Raw genomic sequence first — 27,690 nt, forward strand, 5'->3', positions numbered from 1 at the left:
TGTAAGTGCTTTGGCTTTGTCAGTTACAAACGCCTCTAGTTTATTCTAGTAATTGGTTTTTATTAAAATCTCTTGGGTTTTCTAGTTGAAACCATCATACCATTATTTCACAAGATTTTTTTTTTTCATTATATGACAGTTTCCAAAAAAAACTTTTAATAGAGTCAGTCTTTTCTTAGGTATACATTTTTTTCACAGCTTAGTATATCTAATTGATGATCTCTTAAGATAACAATGAGTAACATTATGCTTTTAGAGATACACAAAAGATAGTCTTTGCAACTTAGTGAGACACTCAGTAAGATCCTGTTTTAAAATAAAAATTAAAATGGGCTAGGCTGGTCTTGTTTTATATTTTTCAAAATCTAATGAGAAGTTTAATAGAAACCAGTTAGGGTCTCAAGTCTGTTGCTGTATTCAAAATGTGGCAATGCCACATGCCACGGAAGCTTCTAGAAAATTCCACCGTATATTTATAAGACAATAAGCATAAAATCATTTCTTTGTATAAGAAGTATATTATGAAGTATTTATAAAAATAATATTTACGTCCTATTCACAAAGGCATTTTTGAGACATCATGGATCCCTGTAACTAAGATCTGGGAAATGTGCCAAGGTAGAATTCCAACGAAGGCCAGGAAATTGAATGAAGATGAGACTCAGTATCTGAAGTCCTGACAAATCACCAGGAGGGAAGGGAGTGGTTTCTTCCACCAGGTTCCAGGACCAGGGGGCCACTAGACACGATGCTGCCTGGCTCTTCTAGGACAGTGTTGTGAGTGTGTCTACTTAGACCTGATGTAACAGCTCAAGGAAAAGCCCATCTGCACCCCGTTGAGCTCCCTAAATCTGCTCCACCAACTTCTTACTCTGACACTCAGCGTTCTCTTCCATTGATCAGACAAGGCCACCATTTACCTTTGAGATAAATGTTTGCTTCCGAACATAAAAACATATTTCAAATTGTTAAAGACAACCGAACTCAAGCCCATGGCACTTTGCAAAACACATCTAATAGTGAGTCGGAGTGAAAACTACTAGTCATTAAAGTGTCCTAGAAATTATAACCAGCAAATGACTGATGGCCACTTCTGTTTTTAATTCTTATGGGTGCACCATAGTCATACATCTTAATGGGGTACAAGATGGTGGAGACATACGTGCACACATCACTCAGCCCTTACCCAATCCCCACCCCACGGTCTCCCCCTCCCTCCTTCTCATGTTTGGTTTAGTGATTGACTTTGATATGCTTGTGAATGTACGTCATGGGCGTTGGGGAATCCCCCTCCCCCCTTCACTCCCCCTCAGCTGGATCTCCTTATTGGCTCATCTATGGTTTCTTCTTCGTCTAGAGTTCCTCCTATGACCCACCTTCTCCATAGCTCTTGCTTGGGAAAAGTGTTGGAAAGCATCTTGTTTCTATCAGAACTAAGACCAGAGAATTTACGCCGAGGCTCCGGGATCTGTATATTCGAGAGTATAAGCAGCACTCGGAGTGAGACTGAAGCTCTGTCCTCAAACCAGACTCTCACTTTGTATTGCTTCCTAAGTATCTCATCATGCCAACATTGGTGCTAGTAATTCCCCAGCTTTTTATATGTCTTAGTCTGTTTTGTGTTGCTATAATAGGATGCCATCGATTTAGAATGAAAAGGAATTATATTTTTCATAATTCTGCAGGCTGGGAAGTCTAAGGTCAAAGGACTACATCAAGCAAAGGCCTTCTGCTAGGAAGTCTAAAATCAAAAGACCACATCAAGTGAGGGCCTTCTGGATATGCCCTAATAAGGCAGAGGCTGTCACAGGGCGAGAAAGGAGGTAAGTTAGCTCAGCTCTCTTCTTATCAGTCTTCCATTCCCCTCATGAGTCATACTTTATTTACCATACATTGCCCTGATTACCTATTAAAGGTTCTGCCTTTAAATACTGTGACATATGAATCTGGGGGTTAATTTTCCAACATGTGGACTTTGAGAGTTTTATCAGACTATGACATTATTCTGGCTCCAAATTTAATTAATTTCTTTCTCCTAAAAAGAATACATTAATTTTCTTCCAGTCGCCCCAGTTTTAACTCTTTCCACCTTCAATTCAAAGGCCAAAGTCTCAAATCTCATCCAACCATTGTTCTTTCAACAAATGATGCCTAATTCACACCTTCCTCAGTTTGCTTAAGCTGTTCTTTGCCCTGTTCTCAATGTCTTTAACTTTTAATTATCCCTGAATTTCAGTAGAATGACAAAGCACCCAGTAAATAAGTGTCTACTGAGCTGAGTAACTCCCAGGCTTGAAGTAGCCGAAGTACTAACAAGCCATATGACGTAGTAGGCCCCTGAAGAGGAGCAGTGTCTACCTTTCCTCGGAGCTCTGTCTGCAGGCCTGACTTACACAAAGTCGCATCACCTGAAGATACCAAGGAAGAGGAGAGCCTTGTTATCAGCAATCTTAGAATTAAGACAGAAAATGCTCGGAGCTTTCAATGAAAATTTTACTCAGCCATCAAAAAAAAAAAAAAAAAAAAAACCAAAAAACTCAATTACATCATTTTCAGGGAAATGGATGGAACTGGAGGACATTATGCTAAGTGAGATTAGTCAGTCACAAAAAATAAGAAATCAGATGCTTTCCCTAATATGTGAGAGTTAGGGAGAAATGGGTCATAGGAGGAACTCTAGAGGAAAAAGGAAATCCTATAGAGGAGCAAACAGGGCAACCTAAAGGAGGAGAAAGGAGGGGGGAAGAGGAAAATCTCTAAAACACACAATCTACTTAAACATATAGAAGTCAGCCACTAAGCCAAGCAAGGGAAGGAGGGCCTGGGAGGGAATGGGGTGGGAATTGGGTGGGGGTTAAATCAGTGATGTGTACATGTCTGTACACACAAGTTTTTTTACCCCAATATGATGTATGAATATAATGCACCAATAAAAATAAAAAGAAAATTCTCAAGCTTTACAGTTTCTTAACTGATTTCATAGTGTAAGGTATCTTAATTCAAATAGATGGTGCAAGGTTGCCATCTAGTGACTAAAAAGCAGATGGCAAGTGCTTTAACTGTTCCATCAGCGCCACCTGGCAGCCGATTAAGCCAATAATTTTCATGTGGGCAGGAGAAATCCATGAAATACAAATGGACAACTAGGTCAAGGATTCTAAATTCTCAAATTTCTGCATACTAAAGTATATTTTTATTCTTAAATTAATCTCAGTGATTTATTTATAGTTCAGTGGCTTGCGCAGAACAGATACAACTTTGAGTCTCTAAACTTATTTCAATTTTTAGGCTATAAAAAAGTACTCTGCATGATTTATTTAGTGCCACGTTTTTCACATATTTGTGTTTTCCGTTGTGGTTTTAACTGTTTCACAAACTGTCTAGCAAACCGCAGTGATGAAGTGTTGTCTAGTGTCGCTAAACCCAAGAAGCTGTGATGTGCTTTATGGAAAAAATATGTGTTGGATAAGCTTCTTTTAGCCATGAATTACACTGCTGTTAGCTATGCATTCAGTGTCCATGACTCCACAGCATATGCTTTTAAAGTGTCTTTAAACAGAAACACAGAGAAAACCAGGTTAGGTAATTGATCTCTTATGAAGATTCTCTGACCACAGGCTCAGGAGAACCTAATCCTGTATTTACCCTAAAAATAGTGATTGAGTATCATGATTTAGTGTATTGAGACTGTAGGACACAGCTGTTGTAAAAATCATGACAAACTGTATTTAGCTCGTAGTTAAAAGTATTACTGGGATCCATAGCATTTCACTACAGAGAATCATTAATGAATAAAAGTATAATTTGCCAAAAAAAGTTTTTTTGTGGTACTGGGTGTGAAACCCAGTGGCTTTCTACCTCCAGGCTATACTCCCAGACTTATTTAATACTTTATTTGGAAACAGGGTCTCACTAAATAGCTGAGGCTGGCTAAGAACCTGTGCGATCCTCCCATCTCAGCCTCCCAAGCGCTGGGATTACAAGCGTGTGCCACCACACCCGGCTCTCCAAAATTTTTTTAAAGGTTTACTTCCTAGAAATCCAACTCAAAAATCCTGAACTTGGGAGCAGGGATGTAATTTTGCTCATATGCACGACTCTAGTGAAATGAGTTTGGGGCTCAAATCTCTAATTGAAACTGCACCATGGACCAGCTGGATGACAACTTCTCAGAAATTTATTTTCAGGCTGGGAGTGGTGGCCCAGGCTTGTAATCTAATCCCAGCATTCAGGAGGTGGAGACCAGAGGCTCACGGTTCAAGGACAGCCTCAGCTACTTAGTGAGGCCCTTCCCTACTCAGTGAGAACTTGTTTCAAAAAATAAAAAAGACTGAGCCGGGCGTGGTGGCCCAAGCTTGTAATCCCCGCACTTGGGAGGCAGAGACAGAAGGATCCTGCAGGTTTGAGGATCCTGGGCTGGTTTAAGAGACCCTGTTTCCAAATAAAGTATGAAAATAGGTCTGGGAGTGTAGCCTGAGGGTAGATGGGTTTCCAGGAACCCCAGTATCATCACCACTAATAATAATAATAATAATAATAATAATAATAATAATAAAATAAAAAAATTAAAAGACTGAAACATAGGGCTGGGGGTGTGGTTCCAAGGTACAATGTCCCTGGGTTCCATCTGCAGAACCGAAAAAAAAAAAAAAAAAAAAGTGGAAACTTCATTTCCATCCATGGCTTTGTGGGGATGGGCTGAGGACAAAGATCTCCCTCCCAGTGGGAAACAACCCCTTGTTTATTCTGTCACACATAGGACCTTGCTTCTTGAAACTCAAGTAGAAAAAGTTCATCTTGATACCACTGATATAGTTTTTTAGAGTCTTTGCATATTGGGGGCCAACTGGCAACTGAAAACCTTGTTAGATAAAAGAATGGACACCACATCTCTTTGTCCTGCCTTCTTGGGAAGGAGAGGGGTGCTGGCTGGGTGTTCTGGGTCAGCACAATTTTTCCTTGCCCTGTAGTGGTGGACAAAGATGGACACCTGCCACCATCATTAGATTTCTGATTTCATGGAAATAAAGAAAAGAAAAAATATACAAAGTACACACACAGATTGACACACCCAGAGTGAGGGTTGTGTTGTGTGCTCTACATACACTGTGGAATTTAATCCTCACATCCTGTATAGATACTGATAAAAAATTAAAGGTTTAAGAGATTAGGTAATTTGCACACATAATTAATGATAAAAATCATCAACAAGGAAATATTGAAGAGCAGGTGGAGGAGCTGGGAAGGAGTCAGAGAGTGTCTGATAACGTGCAGGTGGTAGAACTTCTCCTCTGTGGTCTCTCCCAGTCCCCAGGGTCTCTACACAGACTTCTTCTTGAAACTCCCCTTGGAGACATGGTCAAACCATGATTCCCTGCCCAATTCTGCCTCCACTGTGATGACCCTCACATGAGGTTTTGACCTCAGTAATAAGCATCTTTCTGCAGCAAACTCTTCTCTTGGGGCCCAAAGTCAGGAGATTCTTGTACCAGTATTGGGAATGACCTAGGAAGATTTGGGAAAGCTCTAATTATTAATATATTTCAAAAGAAAATAATTGATATTTCAAAATAGCTGTGTCAAAATGGCGGCAGACATGGGTAAAGAAAAGACTTGATTTCTGCCTAAAACAGGCAGCTATTCCAATGTAAATTAACCTAGCTCAAAGCAATTAACCAGTCAATTAACCAGTCAATAGGAGAGGAGAACTAGGCCTTTATCTAAAGAGATCTACATGATGATCTAGGGAGGATAGGGCAGAGTTTGACTTTGTCCTTCAGGAAAGGAGCCGCCTTGCCACACCTGGTTGGGGGAGGTACCTTACAGGGACGTTCACTACGTCTACGTCAGAATTGTCTACGTCAGAATTACGTAAACAAGATGGAGGTCATGGGTATAAAAAGTCTGGTCCACGTGTAAGCCCTTGGTGTACTCATTTGAGTCATCCCCTCATGCCATTTTGGCATGGGGCTGTATTTCTATTTTCTGTATTTCTACCTTTCTAATAAACTTCTTTAAATATTCAGCAATGGTCCAAGCTATGCATATTTATTCTTAGCTTAGGACAAGAATCCGCGGTAATTTTCTGTTTTTGGTCATTTCAAGGTTTGTTATGGGTTGGGGGAAAGTGTGTCCGGGACCCTCGCAGGGGTTCCCGGGGAACAGTTTCTTCAAACCATATTCTCCCAATCCGTAACAATTCTAAATGTATTTCACTGCTGTTTACGTGAGAATACTACTGGTCATGTCTTATTGAGACTTATTATGGGCCAGACTCTGGCTTAGAAAGCTGTGAGGGGCTAATAAGCCCTTCTCCCTTTGAAAAGATAGTGCAACTGAGGCCCTGGGAAGTTAAGTAGTTAGTTCAGGATCACCAAGCTAGACAGTCACCACTTCTGACTTCAGAACCTACACTCCTAACTCAGCAGGCCCATGGTAAGATGGAAATGGGAAAGGATCTGGGGGCGAATCATCCCCCAAATTGGCTCTTTACACCTCTTGGCAATCTCTCCTTGCCTCCCCCAAGTCTCGTGCCCTGCAGGGGAGGAATTCCAAGAGGATTGTAGAAAAATGATGTGGGGATAGAAGAGGGAAGAGACCGTCAGGGGCACCATGGGGCAGACACTGCTCAACTTTTCTTTCTGCTCAACTTTGGCTAGATGGCAAAGAGCAGTGAATTAAGAAGCTATATCCCCAGAGGTCTGATATGAAAGCAGAGAGCTAGGCAGGCACTCTGAGAGAGGACAAGCAGGGGCAGCCATTAAGCCACACCTCACACTTAGCATTCCGAGGATAGCAAGGCTCAGGGCCCCTCCTTGACACATGAGTCTGAAAAGATTAAGCAGGAACATGTGTGATGGGGAGGAGCCATATTTCTTCTCCAACCTGGGTTTCTTCAGCTATTATTTGACTTATTAGCGTGGTTGCACATGCTTGTAATCCCAGTACTTGGGATGCTGAGGCAGGAGAAGAGCAGGTTTGAGACCAGCCTCAGCAACTCATTGAGACTCTCAGGGACCTCTTGAGAGCCTGTCTCAAAACAAAACAAAGGGCTGGGAAGGGTGTAGTTCAGAGGCATAACGTCTGTGGGTTCAACCCCCTGTGTCTCCCCAAAATAGTGTTCAATAATTAAAATTTAGATTAAAAATTTTTATTAGTGCATTGTAGTCATACATCTTAATGAGGTACAAGATGGTGGAGACATATATGTATACATCACCCAATTATCCCTTACCCAATTCCCACCCCATTTCCTCCCCCTCCTTCCTTCTCATGTTTGGCTTAGTGATTGACGTTGATTTGACGTTGATATGTTTAAGTAGATCATGTGCATTAGAGAATTCCCCTGTTCCCCTCCCATCCCCTCAGTTAGGTCACCTTATTTGCTCATCTAGTTTCTCCTTCTTTGTCTAGAGTTCCTCCTACGGGCCATTTTCTCTCTAGCTTCTGCATATTAGGGAGAGGATCCGATTTCTTATTTTTTTGTGACTGACTAATCTAGTTTTTTTTTTTTTTTTTTTAAGAAAGTCAACTTGACTGAGACGTAGCTCCAGATTTTTCTGGTTTCCTTTCTATGTATGCAGGTAATGGTTTTGCTTTAAAACCATCTAGGAAGCCGGGCGTGGTGGCGCACGCTTGTAATCCCTGCACTTGGGAGGCTGAGACAGGAGGATCACAGGTTCGAAGCCAGTCTCAGCTACTTAGTGAGGCTCTCAGCAACTTAGTGAGACCCTATTTCCAAATAAAATATAAAATAGGTCTGGGAGAATAGCCGGGAGGTAGAAAGCCTCTGGATTCCACCCTCAGTACCACGCACACACACACACCATCTAGGAGGTGCTCTAAGGGCATAAAGGAGTGAATAGGTAAAAAAGAAAAAGATTGGCAATAAACTGATAACTTTTGAATAACAGAGACTGATTATACTATTTCCTAACTCATGTTTTGTTTAAAAATTTCCATCAGGCAATGTTTTTTTTTCAAACATGAAGGTAAGTTTAATTTATATGCTACCAGTATCTCTTTCTCCAGAGAGCAGAGGACACACAGACAGACTTGTAGAAATCACATTATGCTATTAGCTCAACAGCTCATCAACAACTGGACAGATTCTCTGGATAGTCACCAGAGCCTTAACTGAATTATCTTTCCATTACTTAAAACACATTCAAGTCTTTGGGTTTTGTAGACGTCCAGGCTTCTGTTGCAGCAAGAATCCACACGCGCCTGTGCCTGGCCGAAGCTGTCCCTGTCCACACAGAGGTGGGGTGATGTGTCTAGCTTTGCCCATCTGTCTGGGCTGAGTATAAATGAGGAAGAGGAGAGCTGTCCTCAGCACTTCAGTGGAAGGGGTAGTCTTTGTGCTTTTCAGTTCTGAAAAACAGAAGAAAAAAATAGAAGCAGTGAATGGTTATTTTTAAGGGTTTTTTTTTTTTAAATAACAGTGAATGTTATTTTATTTATTTATTTATTTATTTATTTATTTATTTATTTATTTAATTTATTTATTTTTTTTTGGGGTGGTACTGGGGTTCCTGGAAGCCCTTCTACCTCCGGGCTACACTCCCAAAACTATTTTATATTTTTGAAACAGGGTCTCTTACGCCAGCGCGGCTGGCTTTCGAACCTACGCGATCCTCCTGTCTCCGTCTCCCCAGCGCGGGGATTACAAGCATGCGACACCACGCCTGGCTAGTGAATGTTATTTTAAATGATAGCACTATGCTTTTTTTTTTTTTTTTGTGGTACTGGGGTTCGCGGAAACCCTTCTACCTCCGGGCTACACTCCCAGACCTATTTTGTATTTTTTTTTTTTAATTTGGAAACAGGGTCTCTTAAGCCAGCAGGGCTGGCTTCGAAGCTGCTCTATCCTCCTGTCTCCGCCTCCCAAGCGTGGGGATTACAAGCGTGCGCCACCACGCCCGGTGCATTATGCATTTTTAATTCCCTAGTGTATATACGGATCAACCTTTGGAATCATTCAGTGGTCCATCTTCAAACAGGAAAGAATTATAATAAGATTCTCCAATTAACCTGGAATTTATATACTAATTACTTATTCAGAAACTAATCATCCAATCTATATATTACTCTGTTTTAAAAAGGAGTAAAGGAGAAATATTTACGTGGGAAATGTGCATAATCGAAGGTTCCTGTCGAGTTTGAAAAGTTCGTCCATATCTGCCTCTGTTAATTCAAAATCAAATACCTGGAACCAAAATAAAATGTTCATAGGAAATTTAGTTCAATTCCCATCCAATCTGGCCTATGTTTCCTACAAAGCATCATAGTAGAACTTGCAAGAGGTCCGAAGATACAGAAGTAAGATTTCATTAGACACCTGGAACTTTCCCTGTGTTACAGACGAGGTTCTCAAAGTACCCTTGACTTTTATTGGTTTACTGGTATTGGCGCAACCATGGTTATATTTAGAAAACCTTGGAAAGATGGAACATCTACTGTTTTCATCTGACAGGAGTAAAGAACAGATGGAAATGGTGCAGACGTGTGGTCCGTCGGGTGGACTCACTGCCAGGGACATGACTTTCTGTCTTTCTGACCGGGGCTAGAGAGACCACCCAGCTATACTCTACAGATGACAATCCCTCCTCTTCTGGGGCTGTATCCCTCCTCTTCTGGGGCTGTATATCATATTTTCTTTCATGACATTTATTTTTCTGTGCTTTGAGTTGATATTGTTGATACCATTTTAGATATTGGAAAATATCCCAGGATGAGTTGTTTTTATATATATGTTTTTTTTTTTTTTTCCATAGTACTGGGGGTGGAACCCAGAGGCTTTCTACCTCCGAGCTATACTCCCAGCCCTATTTTATTTTATAATTTCTTTGGAAACAGGGTCTCACTAAGTTGCTGAGATCCTCACTAAGTAGCTGAGACTAGTTTCAAACCTGTGTGATCCTCCTGTCTCAGCCTCCCAAGCGCCACCATGCCCGGCTTGTTCTAATATTTTTTGCTTTCATATACCAAAGTGGGATTTTCTTGTGTTTTGATTATTTTCTCATATTAAATCATCTTGTACTTCTGGCTGTGTGGGAGTGGCTTCATTTTTGCCCAGGCATCAGAATCCACTTAGCATTAACTGCTGGCCAGTATCTATAGGGGTCAGTGTGGCCACACAGCTGTGTCCTGTCCACTCAGTATAAGCGGACGTGAGCTGTGCACTTCTGTGCTGGCCCATAAAAATCTTTCCCAGGAGTCTCCCCTTCTCTATGGAGGGATGGATGGAGTAGATACTAAGCACTGGAGGTGAGAGGCGCCCTGAGCTAGAAGAAGCTGATCCTTGCATCACTGAGTGAAACACTGACCATCAGCACAGAGTAGAGGACGAGGTCTCTGCTGTGTCAGGGCCACAGGGATCCTGAGGCTGTTCATTATGCAGTTAACCCAATTAACCTAACTTTCCAAACCCTCTAACATAAAAGAAGGAAACACCTCAGCTACCTGAATATTTTCTTTAATCCGCTTTGGGTTGACAGATTTGGGAATCACTATCACATTCCTCTGGATATGATAACGGATCAAAATCTGCAGGGAAAAAATATTGTGTCAATAGCGGGAAATTGCATATAGTCAAGCCCAAGTCCTTTCGCTAACAGCCTGAGTTTTATTGTGCAGTAAGAGTGTCAGTGTCTAGTGCACTGGAGACTTCAGGGTAAAGCCGATTCACGGGACACAGGGGATGCAGGTTTCATGTACACTGCATGTTTTATTGAAAGAGCAATCAGACTTTTATAGAGAAAGCTTCCATGATCCATAGATGAGTTAACTATTTTAGACATTACAAGGTTATCTTAAAGCAACAATAGCTGTGTGTGAGTAAAGCCAAAGGACGAGTCTCAAAACAACTTTTTGTTTTACAATTAGTAGCAAAGAACTCCTGTGACTGCTCATAACATTTCAAGCTGTTTATCATACCAGTAAGTTTTCTGAGAGATGTCTGTGCTGGGAAGGACATTCAGAGAGAGGGCCGGAGCTGCTTCCGACCTTGAAGGCAACTCGGCAAGACTCAGCTCACTGATTAGAGGAAGTGTGCTTGCCTCCCAGCCTGGCATTCCAAGCTGCTTCTCAGGAGCCAGAGTTGCTTTGTTAACCCTTCAAGCAGGAGCCTGCATCTCAGTACTCTCACACGAGAGTCCAAAAGTCTTTTGAGAGCAAAGTCCGTCAGCAATCAGAGCAGCATTTACTGAACTGCTCTAGCAGCTCCTCTGTAATGACTGCCCTTGGCCCAAAGAAAGGTCAGAGGATCTGCCTCCGCCTTTAAGAGAATTTGTGCCCAATCCCCCCCAATAAACTGAAAGTTAGAACAAGAAGGGGGTAATACAGGGATTTTCTGTTTCCCTTCACACTTGCCGGCCAAGCAGCTGGTGGGCAGTGAGTGCTTGGGAGCTTGTCCTGATACCGACAGGTGAGGAGTCAGGAGAATCAGGACTGCATGAATAGACTTGTGGAAACCACTCCCTCTCCACACTGGGAAGTGCTCATGAGTCACTAACTCCTCTGGGTAACTAACCCCTTCCTAGGACCCAACAAGCCTCAGGATTTGGAGAGGAGGAGGAGGAGAAGGAGGAAGAGGAGGAGGATGAGGAAGAAGAGGAGGAGGAGGAGGAAGAGGAGGAGGAGGAGGAGGAAGAGGAGGAGGAGGAGAGGTCCACTACTGGGTGGGGGAGCCCTCCCCAAGTACCTGAGCAGGAGACTTGTCATGCAACTTGGCAATACTCTGAATCTTGGAGTCAGCCATCAAATCAGATCCATTGCTAGAAAGACACAGAACAGAACAGCAGGCGAGTCACAAGGTTCAACGGGGAGGCTTCTTTCTTTACAATGAAACCTTCCAATGAAAGCTCAGTGTTGGGAATTTCGATGAGGCAGAAGAGCATGTCACCCTGAATCCACCACTATATTTTAAACTATTTATTGTCCTTAAAGTATGAGGGACTCAAACGGAGTACCTGCTTTCTTGCCACAGGCCCAGGATGCTGATTGTGTCTCGTCCTTGTCCTTGTGCTGGCTCCCTGACTCACTCTGCCAGAAGCCTGTGTGTCCCAAACTCAGCTATGCAACGTGGCCCGGACCTCCAGCTACTGTCGAGCCGTTACCCAGTTCAGAGCTGTACATCCCATTCAGTTAGAAAACACACAGGTGATAACACTGTAAAAATGCCAGCCTTTCCTAGGTTCTTAATATGTCTCAGGGAGCAGAAGGATGAATAAAACACTCTTCCTGCATTCAAGTGGCTTTAACTGGCGGAAAAGGGTAAGAAGGAAATACTGGCAAGATGGCGTGACATAGGCTACGGTGCAAACACAGAAATAAGGGGGTAAGAAAGGCTTCTTAGAGGAGGTGGTACGGGGCTAGACCCTGTATCAGAAATAGAAGTGAGCTGGATTAAAAACGAAATGATTTTAGGTAAAAAGAGTGGCATATGCAAAGGCCCAGAGACTCTGTCCAAGGAACTGAGTACCTCCACAGGGAGGATGCACTGAAGGTCTGAAGGAAGAAAAACAAGGAGGCCATAGGAGGTCGGAGGCCAGGCCAGCTGATACCACAGGGCAGCCAAGACTGACAGTGACAGCATCATATGGTCCCTTTGGCTTCCACGGGAAGGGAGTGCTGGGTGGGAGGTAAGTGGCTTCTCTAAGAACTTTAGGGAATTCTTCTTGCTTTTTTAAGGTGGAGAGGGTGACAAAAGATCAAAGAACATCTAAGCTTTCATGGCACAATAATCAGTAGGTCTTGGTGCTGGATTGGACTGGATTGGGTTGTGGGCATGCGAAAGGGATGATGTCCACATTTCTGGCTTAGGTGGCTGAGTGGGTTGGTGGCTTTTTAGCTGATAAAGGGAGCACAGTGCAAATTCCAGGTCCTAGGGGAAGATGATATAGAGGCTAGATGTGATCTAAAGACTAAGAGACCTATGAAGTGTCCTGTTAGAGGTCAGTAGGTGATTGATGTACCAGTGGGAAGCTCAGCAGAGAGATCGCTTGAGGCTGGTGATGTCAACAAAACGATGCTGGTGATGTCAGTGAAGGGATGCTGGTGATGTCAGTGAAGTAATGTTGGTGATGTCAGTGAAGTGATGCTGGTGATGTCAACGAAACGATGCTGGTGATGTCAGTGAAATGATGCTGGTGATGTCAACGAAACGATGCTGGTGATGTCAATGAAGTGATGCTGGCGATGTCAGTGAAACGATGCTGGTGGTGTCAGTGAAACAATGCTGGTGATGTCAGTGAAACAATGCTGGTGATGTCAGTGAAACGATGCTGGTGATGTCAGTGAAACGATGCTGGTGATGTCAGTGAAGCGATGCTGGTGATGTAAATGAAGTGATGCTGGTGATGTCAGTGAAGCGATGCTGGTGATGTAAATGAAGTGATGCTGGTGATGTCAGTGAAACGATGCTGGTGATGTCAATGAAGTGATGCTGCCCTTCACAGGGTAGCCCACTCAAAGTGGCCCTCTGGCTTCCAGTAACAGCACACAATCTTAAGCCCAGGGGCTGAAGAGGTGGGACATTTTTGGCGGTCCCTCTCACACCCTGCCAACACCTACTCAAAAATCTTCTCCAAGCCAAGCGTGGTGGTGCACGCTTGTTATCCTAGCATTTGGGAGGCTGAGACAGGAAGATCGTGGTTTGAGGACAGCATCAGCTACTTAGTGAGGCCCTTTGCAACTCAGTGAGACTTTGTATCAAAATTAAGAAAAAAATGGGGCTGGGGGTACGGCTCAGAGGTAGAATGTCCCTGGGTTCCACCCTCAGTATCAAAAAAAAAAAAAGTCCTCTGACTCTTCAAATGGAATGGGGCATCTATCTGCTGCTAAGACTGCAGCTAATACAGGCACTGATTTGTTCTTACCTTGAGCCACCAAGAGGACGGTAAGCAGTCACAGACACATTTTTGGCTTGGCAGAAGCTAATCAGTTCCTTCTGAGCAAGAAATGGGTGGCACTCAATCTACAAAGAGAAGCACAGCAGAATTCAGGCTAATGGCATGTTAAGGAAGTTCTACAGGAGAAGACCTACAAGCTCTAGGTACAGTGCTTGAATGGGTAGGCTGCATTACACCAAGTCCAAGATGCCAGGAGCTGCCAAGGTTTACAAATGCACAGCCTCACAGACACCTATTTTAGCCAAATGCTCTACCACTGGCTTCTGGACCAAGCTTTCCTTGACCACTCAAGAACAAGCTGCTAGCCGGGCGTGGTGGCGCACGCTTGTAATCCCAGCATTCGGGAGGCTGAGACCTGGAGGATCACGGTTCGCGGACAGCCTCAGCTACTTAGTGAGGCCCTCTGCAACTCAGTGAGACCCGGTTTCAAAATAAAGAATAAAAAATAGGGCAGGGGGTGTAGCTCAGAGGTCAAATGCCCCTGGGTTCCATCCCCAGACCCGTAAAAAAAAAAAAAAAGAACAAGCTGCTACACTCCACAGCTTTCACCTCTCCTCTGACCCTTATTTTCCTTTACAGCACCTATAATTATCTGACAACCTCTATATTTCATTTACTGAGTATGTTGTTGATACCAGGATTTAAGCTTCATGTCTTGACCATTTTGTTCATGGAAGTGCTCCCAACCCTGAGAACAACCTGGACATATAGAAGGTGTTCAGTAAACATTTGTTGAACTGATGAATGAAATTAAGGAGTTACATATGACAAACACCTAATAAAGGTGACACTGATGAACACTTCAAGAAACTTGAGAGCAGGGTTATCTCCTTCACACTTTCTCAAATTCTCATACACAATTCTAGGTCATAAAAAATTATGAAGAGGGCTTTTGCTCTCAGGATTGTGCCACGCCCAGCAAGATAAGGGTCTGGAAAGTCTACAGAGACAAACCAGTCCTTCTGGAACCTTTTACATCCTATGCGTCTGGGTATCCCCAATCCTATCGGAAAACAGACCTTTCATCCGGGCTTGTCTTCTGAAACGGGGCAGCAACCATTCTTAGGTGTTCAGAGTGGTGTTCAGAAACGCAAAACCACAACCCAAACAACTCAAACAGAAGGTTCCATACAGATAGATGTTATGCATATAAGGTTTTAAAAGAGGCTGCGATATAGCAGAAATCAGGTTAGTGATTGCGCTCTGTAGTGGTGACTAGACAGATGTAATAACACTTTCTTCACAATCTTTTCTTTGCATTAAGAAAAAAAATGTACACACCCCCGTTTTGTAGTATAAGGGCTTGGGAAGAAGGCACTGGCCCATCCATCCATTTCTTGTTGCAAGTGCGCATGGGTTGGAAAAGGCAAGGGAAGGGCTGCTTTCCTGTACTGAGGGCAAGAGGCCTGCCTGGCTCCTGGCCCTTCTGAACGCAGTTGTTGACTGTGTGTGAAGAATCAACTCCATATCATGCCCTTCCTGCCAAAGGCATTGCTCCTCCATACCAGCCTTAAGAGAGCCGCTGCTGACATACTCCCGTCACTTGCCTATCTGCAATCTTCAGTGTTGTGGTTAGATACACAATTTCCCCTGAAGAGCTCATCTATTAACGTTCAGAGTTGATGTCATTAAGTTGGGAGGGTTGTAATTCATCTGTGGATGAATCCATTGTAATGGATTTGCTGGGTGGTCACCTAGGCACATGGGTGTGGATGGAGAAGGTGGTCTCTGAGGGTGTGGCCTTAGGACTGCTTTTGTCTTTGAATCCTTTTACTTTTGGCCTCCATGATGTAAGAGCAGAGCGCGCGCTCACTCTCTCTCTCTCTCTCTCTCTCTCTTCCTCTCTCCTTCTCACCGTCATGGCCAGAGATCCACAAACTGGTTTCATGGGCTGAAACCGCAATTTCTAAGAACTCCTGGCAAACAAATCTTCCTTCCTCCAAGTTCTGTGGTCAGTTGTTTTGGATTATGCGATGAAAATGTTGACCAAGACACACTCATAGTTACAGTCTTGACAGCCACGGAAGAAAAATGCCTGTTTTGTGCCCCTCCATCCTCCCATTTCCAGTACGACTACAGGAGAGTAAAACCGTTGGGGGAACTGATTCTGCTACTTAAACCCTCTGACACTCCTGCCGACTCACCTGGTTGTTTATCGGCTTGACCCTCAAATTACTCTTATACAAAATCTTCTTCAGTTGTTCTTCGTTGAAGTTTGACACCCCAATGGACTTCACCAGCCCCTCAAGCACCAGGTCCTCCATGGCCTAAAACAGAACAAAGAATCTTCCATGTATCAGAGACATGGCCCACTCCTCCGAAAGGCCACGATCTCCAAAAACTTCATGCACATTCAACTGAAATATTTACAAGATTTTACCTGATGCTTCGAAATTGTGTCTGTACTCCAGAATAAGTTCCAGTTCTATCTCTTAACAGCTGGGGAAATACAGTGAATTATGTGACCTGGCTATGTCTCATTTCCTCCTTTGAAAATGAAGACAAGGCTGCCTATATGTCACAGGCTTGCTGAGAAGGTGAAATGATGCATAAAACAACATTTAGCTAAGGCTGAAATTGAGCAAATGTGCCGTGCGTTCTATGCATTTTTATTCCTATTACTCTAAATAACTGTTGATAAGGTGTTTAGAAATTATATCCAGTAAGCCGGGCGTGGTGGCGCACGCTTGTAATCCCCACGCTTGGGAGGCAGAGACAGGAGGATCGCGCAGGTTCGAAGCCAGCCATGTGCGCTGGCTTAGGAGACCCTGTTTCCAAATAAAAATATAAAAATAGGTCTGGGAGTGTAGCCCGGAGGTAGAAGGGCTTCCAGGAACCCCAGTACCACCACACACACAAAAAAAACAAATTATATCCAGTAAAGGTGAAAGATTTTTGCGATCTGAAGAGAATCCAGAGTGTTGGGAAATCTCAGCAAGACCAGAAAGGAAGGGGTAAGGGAGGTAGAAGGCCGAGGTTAACTCATGGAAAAGCTGCATTCGAATATGTGTATATATGAGAATATAACACTGTTATCCTGGACACTCAGTATTGGAGGGAGGGGAACAAAGGAGGGCACCAAGTACTGTATGAATATATGCCATTGTCAACAAGGTCCACATTATGATGTAAGAGTATAATGCACCAATAAAGTTTAAAAAAATTAAAAATTAATAAATAACACCTGCAAAAAAAAGAAAAAAGAAATTATGTCCACTGCTGATTTTATCTGCTCATCTTCCTTTCTATCTAGAAAAATATTTTCTACAGCAAGGAAACATATCATAATTCTTTTGATATGTCTGTTCATATATCACCTTCCCCAACCATTTCACCTTTGAAGGCTGTTGAGGGCAGAGCAACCTCGAGGTATCAGCTAGTCATTGACCAGCAAGAGCCCCTCAGCTTCACGGCAGCGCCAAGAGTCAGTACTAAGTCCTGCATGGTCAGAAGGCATGGTCGATGAGCTAACGTGCGCCCACTACTATTGCCTTGATTCTGAAACAACCACCAGAACTTTGCTCATGCTACACAAAAAACCTGGAGTTTATCACACAATTTTCAGGAGAGGTATCTCAGTGTGATAGAAAGAGCTGGAATGCCCGGGCGCTGGTCATGACAGCTCAGACACACCATAGTCGATCTCTGTCTCACTGTTCTTGGAAGGAGAGAGTGGTGGTGACCAGCCCAGGGACATCTTCTTGTCTGTGGTCTCCCTCTTGTCTCTTTCTAGATAGACTGTGGGCTCCCCTATGTATTCACCCATCAGTCCCTTGTGAACAGCTCTAGATCTCATCTTCTGAATTCAAGCTCTGCCGTACACTCAGCAAGTTCAAGTTTGAACTCGTATTCTTCCTGGGCCAAAGGCATGCTCCTGGCCTGTAACCAAGGCTGGTTAGGAAGGCCGTGTGTGCCAGGTCCACTGTATGGAGCCCTTGTCCTCAGGGAATCTCATTGTGATCTTCCCTCCCAGGCTACTGGTTGACTTCTGCGAGACTCTCAAATCCAGCACCTCCCTGATTCCCCTGGTCATGACTTCAGGCTCTCCCCATATCTCATCTGGACCCTGGAAGCAGACTTGGCACTTGTTAATTCTCCCTTTATGCTTCTCCACCTGCCAATGTGAGCTTTACCAAGATATCAACAGTATAGCCCTGAAGTTCCAAAAGGAACTACAAATTATTAATAGTGGCTACCACAGGGGAAAAAGAACCTAGATTTCTAAGCTTTGTTTTTCACGCTCTTCCATATTTTCTGAAATAGACCTGAAATCTTTTAAATTAATAAAATAAACATTTCAAGGGAAAGAAGGGATATATTAATTACTCTTAAAATAACACTTGAGAGAGACACACCAAACTCAGCTAAAGGTAACAAGAAAGTCAGGGGAGTTCTCTGAGTTTTCTCATTCATACTGGAAACCCTGTGTTTCCAGTAGAAAAACTCACTGTCTCTGAACACAAGAAGTTTGAGGTCTCACACAGATTCCTATCTGAAGATCTATCCTCAGGGATGAAGCGGCCAGATGACGTGTCTCAGCTTACCTCCCACGTGTCCAGGAAGTTTGTGTTACTGGGTATAACCATGCCATTATGATCCAATGGTAAGTCTTGCTCTCCAGCCTGTAAGATGCAGAAGAGATGAGGCTTACTGAGATTTGTGATCATCCCGATTAGAAACTGGGTAAGGAGAGAAACCAGATATAGGGGAAGGACTCTGTGTCAAGAGATCTCTAAGTCTTGGCCCTGTCATTGAGTCATACAAGTTCCATCTTAGAGGCCTTGGTCTCCAATTTTATAGGACCAATTATTGGGTGGGCTGGATGGTCAGCAGTTTCTGCCAGCCTCAAAGTTCACCTGTCCACCTCTCACCAGGTCAGAAAGGAAGAACTTAGATTCCTGCTAATTGCTAAAAGAGTTTAATAATTTTAGGTAAAAATGGGAGTATGAAAGATTCCTTCATGTCTTAAGAACACAATCAATCTTCTTCCAAATTCATTATTAGAATCTTTTCTTAGAGTTCCAATCGTGATAAATAGAAAAGAATGGAAGCCAAACTATCAAGCTAATGCATGTGTACCTATGTTCATAGTTGCGGAATTCACAATTACCAAACTACAGAACCAACCAAGATGACCATCATAGACGAGTGGATTATAAAGCTATAAGATATGTACACAATGGAATTGTACTTGGCTATAAAGCACGACAAAATTATGTCATTTACAGGGAAATGGATGGAACCTTGAAAACATTATGTTAAGTGAGATTAGTCAGTCACAAAAAGTAAAACATCAGATGCTCTTTCTAATATGTGGAAGCTAGGGAGAAAATGGGTCATAGGAGGAACCCTAGACAAAGGAGAAATCACAAACAAGCAGATAAGGCAACTTAACTGGAGGGGGTGGGAGGGAGGAATAGAGATATTCCCTAATGTAAAGGATGTACACTCACAATCATCTCAAAGTCAATCACTAAGGCAAACATGAGAAGAAGAGAGGAAGGAGAGAATGGATGGGAAGTAGGGAAGGGCCAGGTGGCTGATGTGTGTATGTATGCCTCTACCCTCTTGTACCCCATAAAGATGTATGACTACAATGCACTGATTAAAAAAATGAATCTAGACTACTAAGGTGCATAGGAAGTGAAAGGCAGAGAAAAATACCCCAGGAAGGTTGAAATCTAACATTACCCCTCAGAGCCGTTGCAGGCATTTATCTGTGCTTACCTGCCCTGCTTATGCACAGTCCTACCTACCTAGCACGCTACAGAGAAAAAGGGCAGAAAACACATATTTATTTACTAATGCCTAATTATTGGAAAGAGCAAAAGTTCTGTCTGGTCTGTATTTTAGAGAAATTTGCTGGGATGAATGTCACTTAAGAGCGAGGTCCTGCCTTGAAATTTATCTAGGCCTCCCTCCACACAAATCTAACCACGTGCTGAGTGGTACCTTGAAACCCATGGGCCAGTGCATGAGGTAGAGGTCCAAGTAATCCAACTTCAAGGCCTTCAGACTCTGGAGGCACGCGGTTTTCACCAAGGGCTTCTCATGGTAGGTGCACCATAGCTACAAGAGAAGGGAGACCAATGTCACACAGCCGCCGTCCAGACCTACCAGAGCATCCATGCACTGGTCCTACAAATTTACTGTCAGGGAGGCCAAAAGCATCCAAGAAGAGGTGGCAACAGATACACCTTGACAGGCTCCAAGGAGAGGATATGACGTTATCCTTAGAAAACTTCTATAGAGTCCTGTGTAACAGGGCTTGTCCTGCCTGCTTCCTACTGCAGGGAAGTTCAGGAATCAGAAGACATTTGATGGCAGGGCTGGTGGGCTGGTGGTTATTTGGATCCACTGGGACCAAAAAGAAAGAAAAAAGAAAAGAAAAGGAAAAAAAAATGGCTGCAGGCAGAAAGGCCATAAATAACAATGAGAAGAATTTAAAGATTTCCATCTTTTATATAGTTTATATTCAAGATCATCATTTACTAAGGCAGCCATGACCATGCAGGTCAGACTAGATAAGTTAATATACACCGTCTTGTATTATTTAAATATTTTCTTCTATACTTCTGAATAAGTAGAAGGAATTATAATTGCTTCCCCTTCATTATTTCCCCCGGGATATTTTTTATCAACGGTGACAGAAATATGCCCAAGTGGCCTGTCGCAGCAAGTAAAAACAAAAACGAATAAGGTAAATGAAAGGAAAAGAAAGGAGACTAAGAGAAATGAACACAAACGGCAAGTCCGGTGTGTTAACAAATTTAAGGGGAAAAACAGACAAAAACGAGAAGTAAGTTCTGTAAATAGTCGTTACCTCTAGGTGGTGAGTGTATAAGCAATTTGCTCATTTTAATCGCATTTTAATGACTATAAAATTTCTAAGTCAGAGAGCACATTCCCACTGCTAGATCCAACCCACTTGAAGTAACTTGTCCTCAGACTACGGGGCAAGATCTAGACATCTCATTACCCGTCTCCCTAACCTGAACGCTTGGAAGAAAATCTTCATTGGCCAAGCACATACCGGGGCTTCGAACCCTTACAGTCTATGGTCTAGCTGAGACGGCATAATGAATGATAAACATTAATGCTATTACAGTAAAACAGAAGGGCAAATCTACTGTAGAAACAACAGTAAATTTTGAGATTATGGGATTTTAGATTTGGAAATCAGTTAGGATATATCAACATCCAGACTCTAATTTTAAAAATGCTAAAGCTGTTACTCTGAGTTGTCCAACAACTCATACTCCCAGTTTCTCAGTATCAGCTCAAACTTGAACTCCTGACTCCTGAGCTCCTAGTCTTTTATTTCATTCATTCATTCATCCATTTATTTATTTATTTATTTATTTATTTTTTTTTGTGTGTGTGTGTGTAGTACTGGGGATGGATCCCAGGGGCATTCTACCTCTGAGCTATTTTGAAACGGGGTCTCATTGAGTTGCAAAGGGCCTAAGTAGCTCAGGCTGTCTGTCCACGAACCGTGATCCTCCTGTCTCAGCCTCCCGAATGCTGGGATTACAAGCATGCACTATTTATCACGCATGGCTGGCCTTTTGTTTTGTTTTGCTGTGTTTCATAATATGTGCTTTTATTGGAGCTCCTGGTCCTAACATTTGCTTCAAAGTAAAGAGCAAAGGGTTTTTAGAATTTTTGATATCTTTGTTCTCTACATCATCTGTAGGGTCCACCTACACACATCTGTTTCCTAGTCTCCATCCCTCTGTCCTATTCAAATCTTCATCATCTCTCACTCAAACTGTTCCTAGCTGCTATCCCACCAGTTAGGTCTGCTACAATTTGTCCTACTCATCATCATAGGCAAAGTGTCCATCACCTAGTCAATTTGCTTTAAGGATGTACTGTGTATTGGTTGGTCTCTGTGCCCTCCCACTTGAATGGCCAAATGCATAAATCGAAGCAAAAAAACCCATGTAAAATGGAACTCATCATGTGCATGAAGCTGTGAAAGTGAAAGTTCTTCTTAGCTCTGATTCAACTACGGAATAAAACCATCGGCTCCCAATAAAGAAACGGGAAGATCCTCGGTGCAAGCTCCTTTCAGTTCTTTTCATTACCCAAGACCAAGAGCATCTAAGGCCCTGCTGCCCTCGCAGCTGGAAAACCCTACCTTGCTGACAATGAATAGGTCCTCCCGTTTCACCACACCTTCCTTGATCTTGCTTTGGATCCCTTCTCCCACCTCGCTCTCATTGTGATACAAGTAAGCGCAGTCAATGTGCCGGTACCCCTCGTCAATGGCCACCCTCACCGCCTCGGTTACTTCTCCTGGACAGGCCTGCAAAAAAAAACCAATAAAACAGAAATGTACCTTCCACCGTCAGGGGACCCCAATGCACAGTTCACTCTCTTTTCACCCAAGATTGTGGAATCAAATAATATACAAAAAAGCAAATCATTATATTGATACTAGGATAGCGCATTCCTAAACTTAAGGACTGTTAGAGAGAAATGTATGGCTAAGTTCCAGCTCCTGTAATTATTTGGGGAAAATGGCGGGCATTTTCAGTGCCTGTAAAGAACTGGGGTAGATTCTGTACTTCTTGAATAATTAAAGGAGTAAATAAGTAGAAAGTGAATAGTAATATCCGAGGCAGAAAGAAGCCTAAGGCTCATCGAGGACTCTCTGAGATGATACAGCCCAAATCTAAATTCTAAATTTCTTAAAAATCCTAAATTTTTAAGAACAAGCAAAGCAACACAAAGTCTTTCAGACAAAAACAACAAGAAAAAGGAATAATACTTTCTACTCATTGTACACAACCATGAAATGTTTAATTCATCAAATATTTATTGGCTGGCTGCTAATTGTGTACACCTGGCAAGATGCTGAGACTTAGTAAGAACATGGATATATATATATATATATATATATATATATATATATATATATATCCTTGTCTTTTAAAAGTTGTTAAGCAAATAGGAAAAATAATTTAAATAATACATGACCGGTTGGAGTTGAATATTTTAACTAAACTGATTACTACCTATGTGGTGACTTCCTATTACATGAAATTATTGAATATTTTAATCAAAGATTAAGTTTAATTGCCTTTTTTTTTGGTAAGAGTATAGTTGAAAGGCTTTTTAGTGCTGTGTTTCAAACCACTGCCAGGGGTTATAAAATTCAATGCAGAGCAAGGTTCAAACTGCTTCTACCATTAGGCAAAGAGTATCTATCAGCCACTACAGGGGTGATTCTAGACAAAGAAGAAATTGCTAGTCCAAAGTTCCTTTTAAAAACCTGACTGAAAACCCCAACATTTCCTTGTCTCTTTGTCAGGGTTAACACTCTTTCAATCTGCTGCTCTCAGCTAGCTGAGGGATTCCCAGCCTTCTCCCTGGCCCAAACATAACAGCCTCTCTCCATGAGTTCCCCAAACTTGACTCCCCAATAATTAATCCTTTGGCCTGGATATTAAGTCCCACTCTGAAAGGCCTAGCTGCAAGCCCGTTCTCAGGCAATTCTTTTGTCTAAATAGTCCAAGGTTTATACAGAACAGATCGGTTATTCTAAGTTGCAAAAAAAAAAAAAAAAAAAAAAAAAAAAAAGCAGCCAGAATGAGTAAGACATGAAATGCTTTTCTTTCTTTCTTTCTTTCTTTCTTTCTTTCTTTCTTTCTTTCTTTCTTTCTTTCTTTCTTTCTTTCTTTCTCTTTCTTTCTTTCTTTCTTTCTTTTTTTTTTTTGGAAAAGAACAAACAAAACAAAACCAAAAACTACCACCACCACCACAGAATACTAGCTGGGAGCTATTAGGAAGAGAAATGAGGAAGGAGGGAGAAAGGGTAATAGTTAAGGTGGATTGGAGCCAGGTGTGTCATGTGCATATATAAAAGGAGGGAAAAAAAGATCGTTTTACCAATGACTAAGCCCAGTTGAATTTTGCAGCGGGTACGCATTTTCGGTTTTTACAATAGTGGTTTCGCAATTGGGAGGCTGAACTGGAGGGAACCAGCCTGCCCCTCCTCTACCCCGCCTGCTCCCCACTGAGCACAGATAGGACGCAGCCTGGACCCCGGTTCTGGGCACAGGTTTCCGCGCCTGGAGGAGAATCGAGCGGCCCGGGACGATTCCTTCACCCCGAAACCCCTAAATTAGATGTCCCGACCCCTGGCCCCTCACCTTCCAGGTGCCCAGGCCTATCAGAGGGATCGCCATGGCTCCCGGTGGCTCGAGTCACTTGCTAAGGACGCAGTTACATCACGTCCGCGGCAACTGGAGGCGACAAGTGGTACCGAGCAGCGGGCCTCCTAACTGGCTGGAGCTGAAGGCGGAAAACGCGCCGATTGGTGGATCGCTGCAGACCGGCCAATGGGCTGGCAGTACCGCCCACAGTGTGAAAGTTTTCCTCTAGCCCGGAACCCAGCCTCTCATCCAGTCTCCTAGCAACGGAGCAGAGCCCTGCAGCTGATTTGGGGATGCAAAGTGCCAAAGTTCCCAGGCAGTGCCTGAACCTAGAGCCACTTCTAGGGAACAGGGGCAGGGATCCTCTGTCCACCAGCTGTAGTCTTGCGTCTAGGGCTAATCTTCCACCCCGACCCCCCAATGTGGAGGGAGGGCCTATTTTTTCTATTAATATTTGTCTAACCATTAACAAACACCACAATCTTGATTGCCACAGGTTTATGGTAAGTCTTTAAGTAAGACAGTGTCAAGTCTTGAAGTAAGGTAGTGTCCGTATTTTTTTTTTTTTCCGGTACTGGGGATGGAACCCAGGGACATTCTACCTTTGAGCTACATCCCCAGCCCTATTTTTTATTTTTGAAACAGGGTCTCATTGAGTTGCAACGGGCCTCACAAAGTAGCTGAAGCTGTCTGAGAACCACAATCCTACTGTCTCAGCCTCCTGAATGCTGGGTTTACAAGTGTGTGCCACCATGCCCAGGCAGTGTCAGTATTATTTTGTCTTTCTGTGTCCTTTGCCTTTTAAAAACTTGTGACTTAATTTGTCAAGAAATAAAAAAGCCTTGATATGATTTTGATTGGAATTGCATTGAAATCTGTAGATCAGTTGGAGGAGACAGGTGTCTTGACAATACTGTCTTTATGCTCATGAACATAGGCTCTAGTTCACTGTTAATTCTCTTTTATATCTGTCATCAGAGTTTTGTAGTGTTCCTCACATAGAACTTGGATGTAATTTGTTAGATTTAACTCCAAGTATTTCATTTTGGGGTTGCTAATGTAAATGATTTTGTGCTTCCAGATTTGGATTTCACTTGGTCGTACTTGGTACATGGCAGAGGGATTGATTTTAGGATATGAACCTGGTGTTTTACAAGTGTGCTGCAATTCAGGAAGTGTGAAAGCAAGTGTGCTTATGTATTCAGGAAGTTTTTATTTTTTGGAGTTTGTATGGAGATAATTATTTATTGTGAATAAAGATAGTTATATTTTGTCTTTCCCAATATGTAAGTCTTTTATTTGCTTTATTTATCGATCAATAGATTGATTGAGATTGAATGATTGTCTTCTAGTGCAAAGTTGAAGAAGATGGTAAGAGGGAACTTGATGGTCTTGTTCCTGACAGGAATGAGCTTTACCAGTACAGTTTTCCAGTATGCATCCTATGGAATCAGAAAGTCGGGGTGAGTAATTTGGAGTGTCAGAGGATTTCTAACAGCCTGTTTCTAGTGGTCTGCTTGAAAGACACATTTGTATACTTTGATATGACTTCACACTTGAAGTACTTTTGTTTCTTGATACAGAATTCTGTTATCCGTGCTAAGACACTGACTTCTCAGAGCTGTGTAATAAGCAGTGTTTGCTTTATCTGTAAGTACTGTCTTTCTCCTTTGACCACTGACTTGAGTGACAGCTGACATTTTTATGAAAGTGCCTACTGTGTATCAGCTAGCTGGGATGGGCATAACAATATGCCAGAGAGCTGACCATGGAAGTAGTACAGGGTTTGTGTTTGGGAGGTAAGATTAGGAAAGTTTGCAAGTAATTAAAATATAAGTAGATCAGAAAAGCAGCACAGTATATAATCATAACATAACTGCAACTTGATGGCACTCAAAGAGAAGACATTACATCAAGTCGCAAAGCAATATACAATCATGGCATATTAGCAACTAGAAAAAAGACTCATGTTTTTCAGTTATAAATGGATTCTGACCAAAAGCAATCAAATAAAAAAAGAAAATCTCACCAGAGTACTGTTGAAAGGCCCAGAAAACACTTTTCAGAGTGCAGAATAGATTCAGAAGGAAATTTTCCTTGTCAGTTCTCATTTGACATAGGACGATTTCTTTCTCAAGTCACTTAAATAAGGTCCACACACATAGAAAACAACTGGTAAGTTGCTGGAATAAAGGACAAAAACTGAGTCATGAATAATAATTTAAACATTTATGAGGACAAGATTATGGTATCATAATGAGCCCTTGCTCACAGAAGCTGCTCAGGATCATCGATTTTATCTTTCACTATAATTAAGCTGTTGGACTTTTATTTGATATATCTCTCTTATCTTTGGCTCATGGTGACATTTACCAGCAACCTTGAGAATAAGGACGTATACTGCCCTCTCTTTGTGGCTTTAATAAATATGGGAGTATCTATCTGTACCTGGTAAGAATGAAGAGATTCTGAGATGGTTATAGATGGTTACATGCCCAACATGTTATTGACCATACAGCTGCATCTTAGAGTGGGGTGGGGGTGGGTTTGTGTCCTGATAAACTAATCATAAATTGAAGCATCTCTTGTTTACCCTCATGGTTGTGTGTCTGATTGGGAGCTGCAGGTTTCTATGGATGCCCAGCATCGTGATGAAGGATAGCGCTGCTCATTGCTAACCTACAAAGCAGAAACCAGAATTCAAAACTCAAAGCATTTTTTCCCCACTAATGTTAAGTCAAAAATATTGTAATTCAGACCATCATAAACTGGGAGGAGTCTATGATTTTAATTTATCACTTCACTCAGCTGCTAGAACACCCTGTGATAAAACAGTTGACTAAGTGTTAGTGAAAGCCATTCCTTATGATAGAATTGTATCCTGCTATCTTGGGGAAAACACACTTCGTCTTTAAAAGTTAGTTCTCCTTGCCCTCTCGTGGCCATTTCTCAAAATGCAGACAAAACCTTCTAGCATGATGCCTGGGCTATGGTAAATTTTTGATAAATTTTAGTGAGTGTTTTAATAATATGATTGCTATTTTCAAAACAATTGTTTATCCTCCTGTTTTTCCCCCAGTGCAGGAACCTTCTGATTAGCCCACAGAGAAAGGAATGTACTTCAAGATAAATTTTGGAACAGATTATGTGTCCCTTTGCAGTGATACTTTGGGAGAGCAGAAATGACTCTCCTTGAGGCTTCTATTTCACAAAAATTTTGTTTGAAATGGATACATAACATCAAGTTTGATCATATTCAGTTACTGACAGTTTTATGTCTACGCACAATTCACTGGAGGAATAAATTAGTGTCTGTCACTCAACTCAAGGTTGTTATAAGCGTAGGGGTTGAAAACAATGAGACTACTGTGTTTATGTCTTAGTTTGCTATGTTTTAAAAACAATATGCACAGTGAAATTAATTGTGAATTGATTTTTAATTATTAAGCCGGAGAAAGTCGGTATTATGCAGTTTGTTAAATATTGTTATGTGTGTGTGTGGGGGGGGGGGTACTGGGGATGGAACCCTGGGGCCTTCTACCTCCAGGCTATACTCTCAGACTTATTTTATATTTTATTTGGAAACAGAGTCTCTTAAGCCAGCTGAGGCTGGC

General features: G+C 42.3%; 1 protein-coding gene across 1 annotated transcript; it reads right to left on the reverse strand.

Moving 5' to 3' along the window:
- Positions 1-8,339: 8,339 nt before the first annotated feature.
- AKR1E2 (aldo-keto reductase family 1 member E2) lies at positions 8,340-24,109 on the reverse strand (the record flags this gene model as incomplete). Its single annotated transcript, XM_080717222.1, has 10 exons — positions 8,340-8,373; positions 9,126-9,208; positions 10,465-10,548; positions 11,705-11,777; positions 13,881-13,978; positions 16,058-16,180; positions 18,458-18,535; positions 19,866-19,982; positions 22,057-22,224; positions 24,074-24,109. The coding sequence occupies 10 exons, from the start codon at positions 24,107-24,109 to the stop codon at positions 8,340-8,342; spliced, it is 894 nt and encodes a 297-aa protein (XP_080573348.1).
- Positions 24,110-27,690: the final 3,581 nt, after the last annotated feature.

Source organism: Muscardinus avellanarius (assembly GCF_963383645.1).
Source record: "Muscardinus avellanarius genome assembly, chromosome: 20".
Classification (NCBI taxonomy): Eukaryota; Metazoa; Chordata; class Mammalia; order Rodentia; family Gliridae; genus Muscardinus; species Muscardinus avellanarius.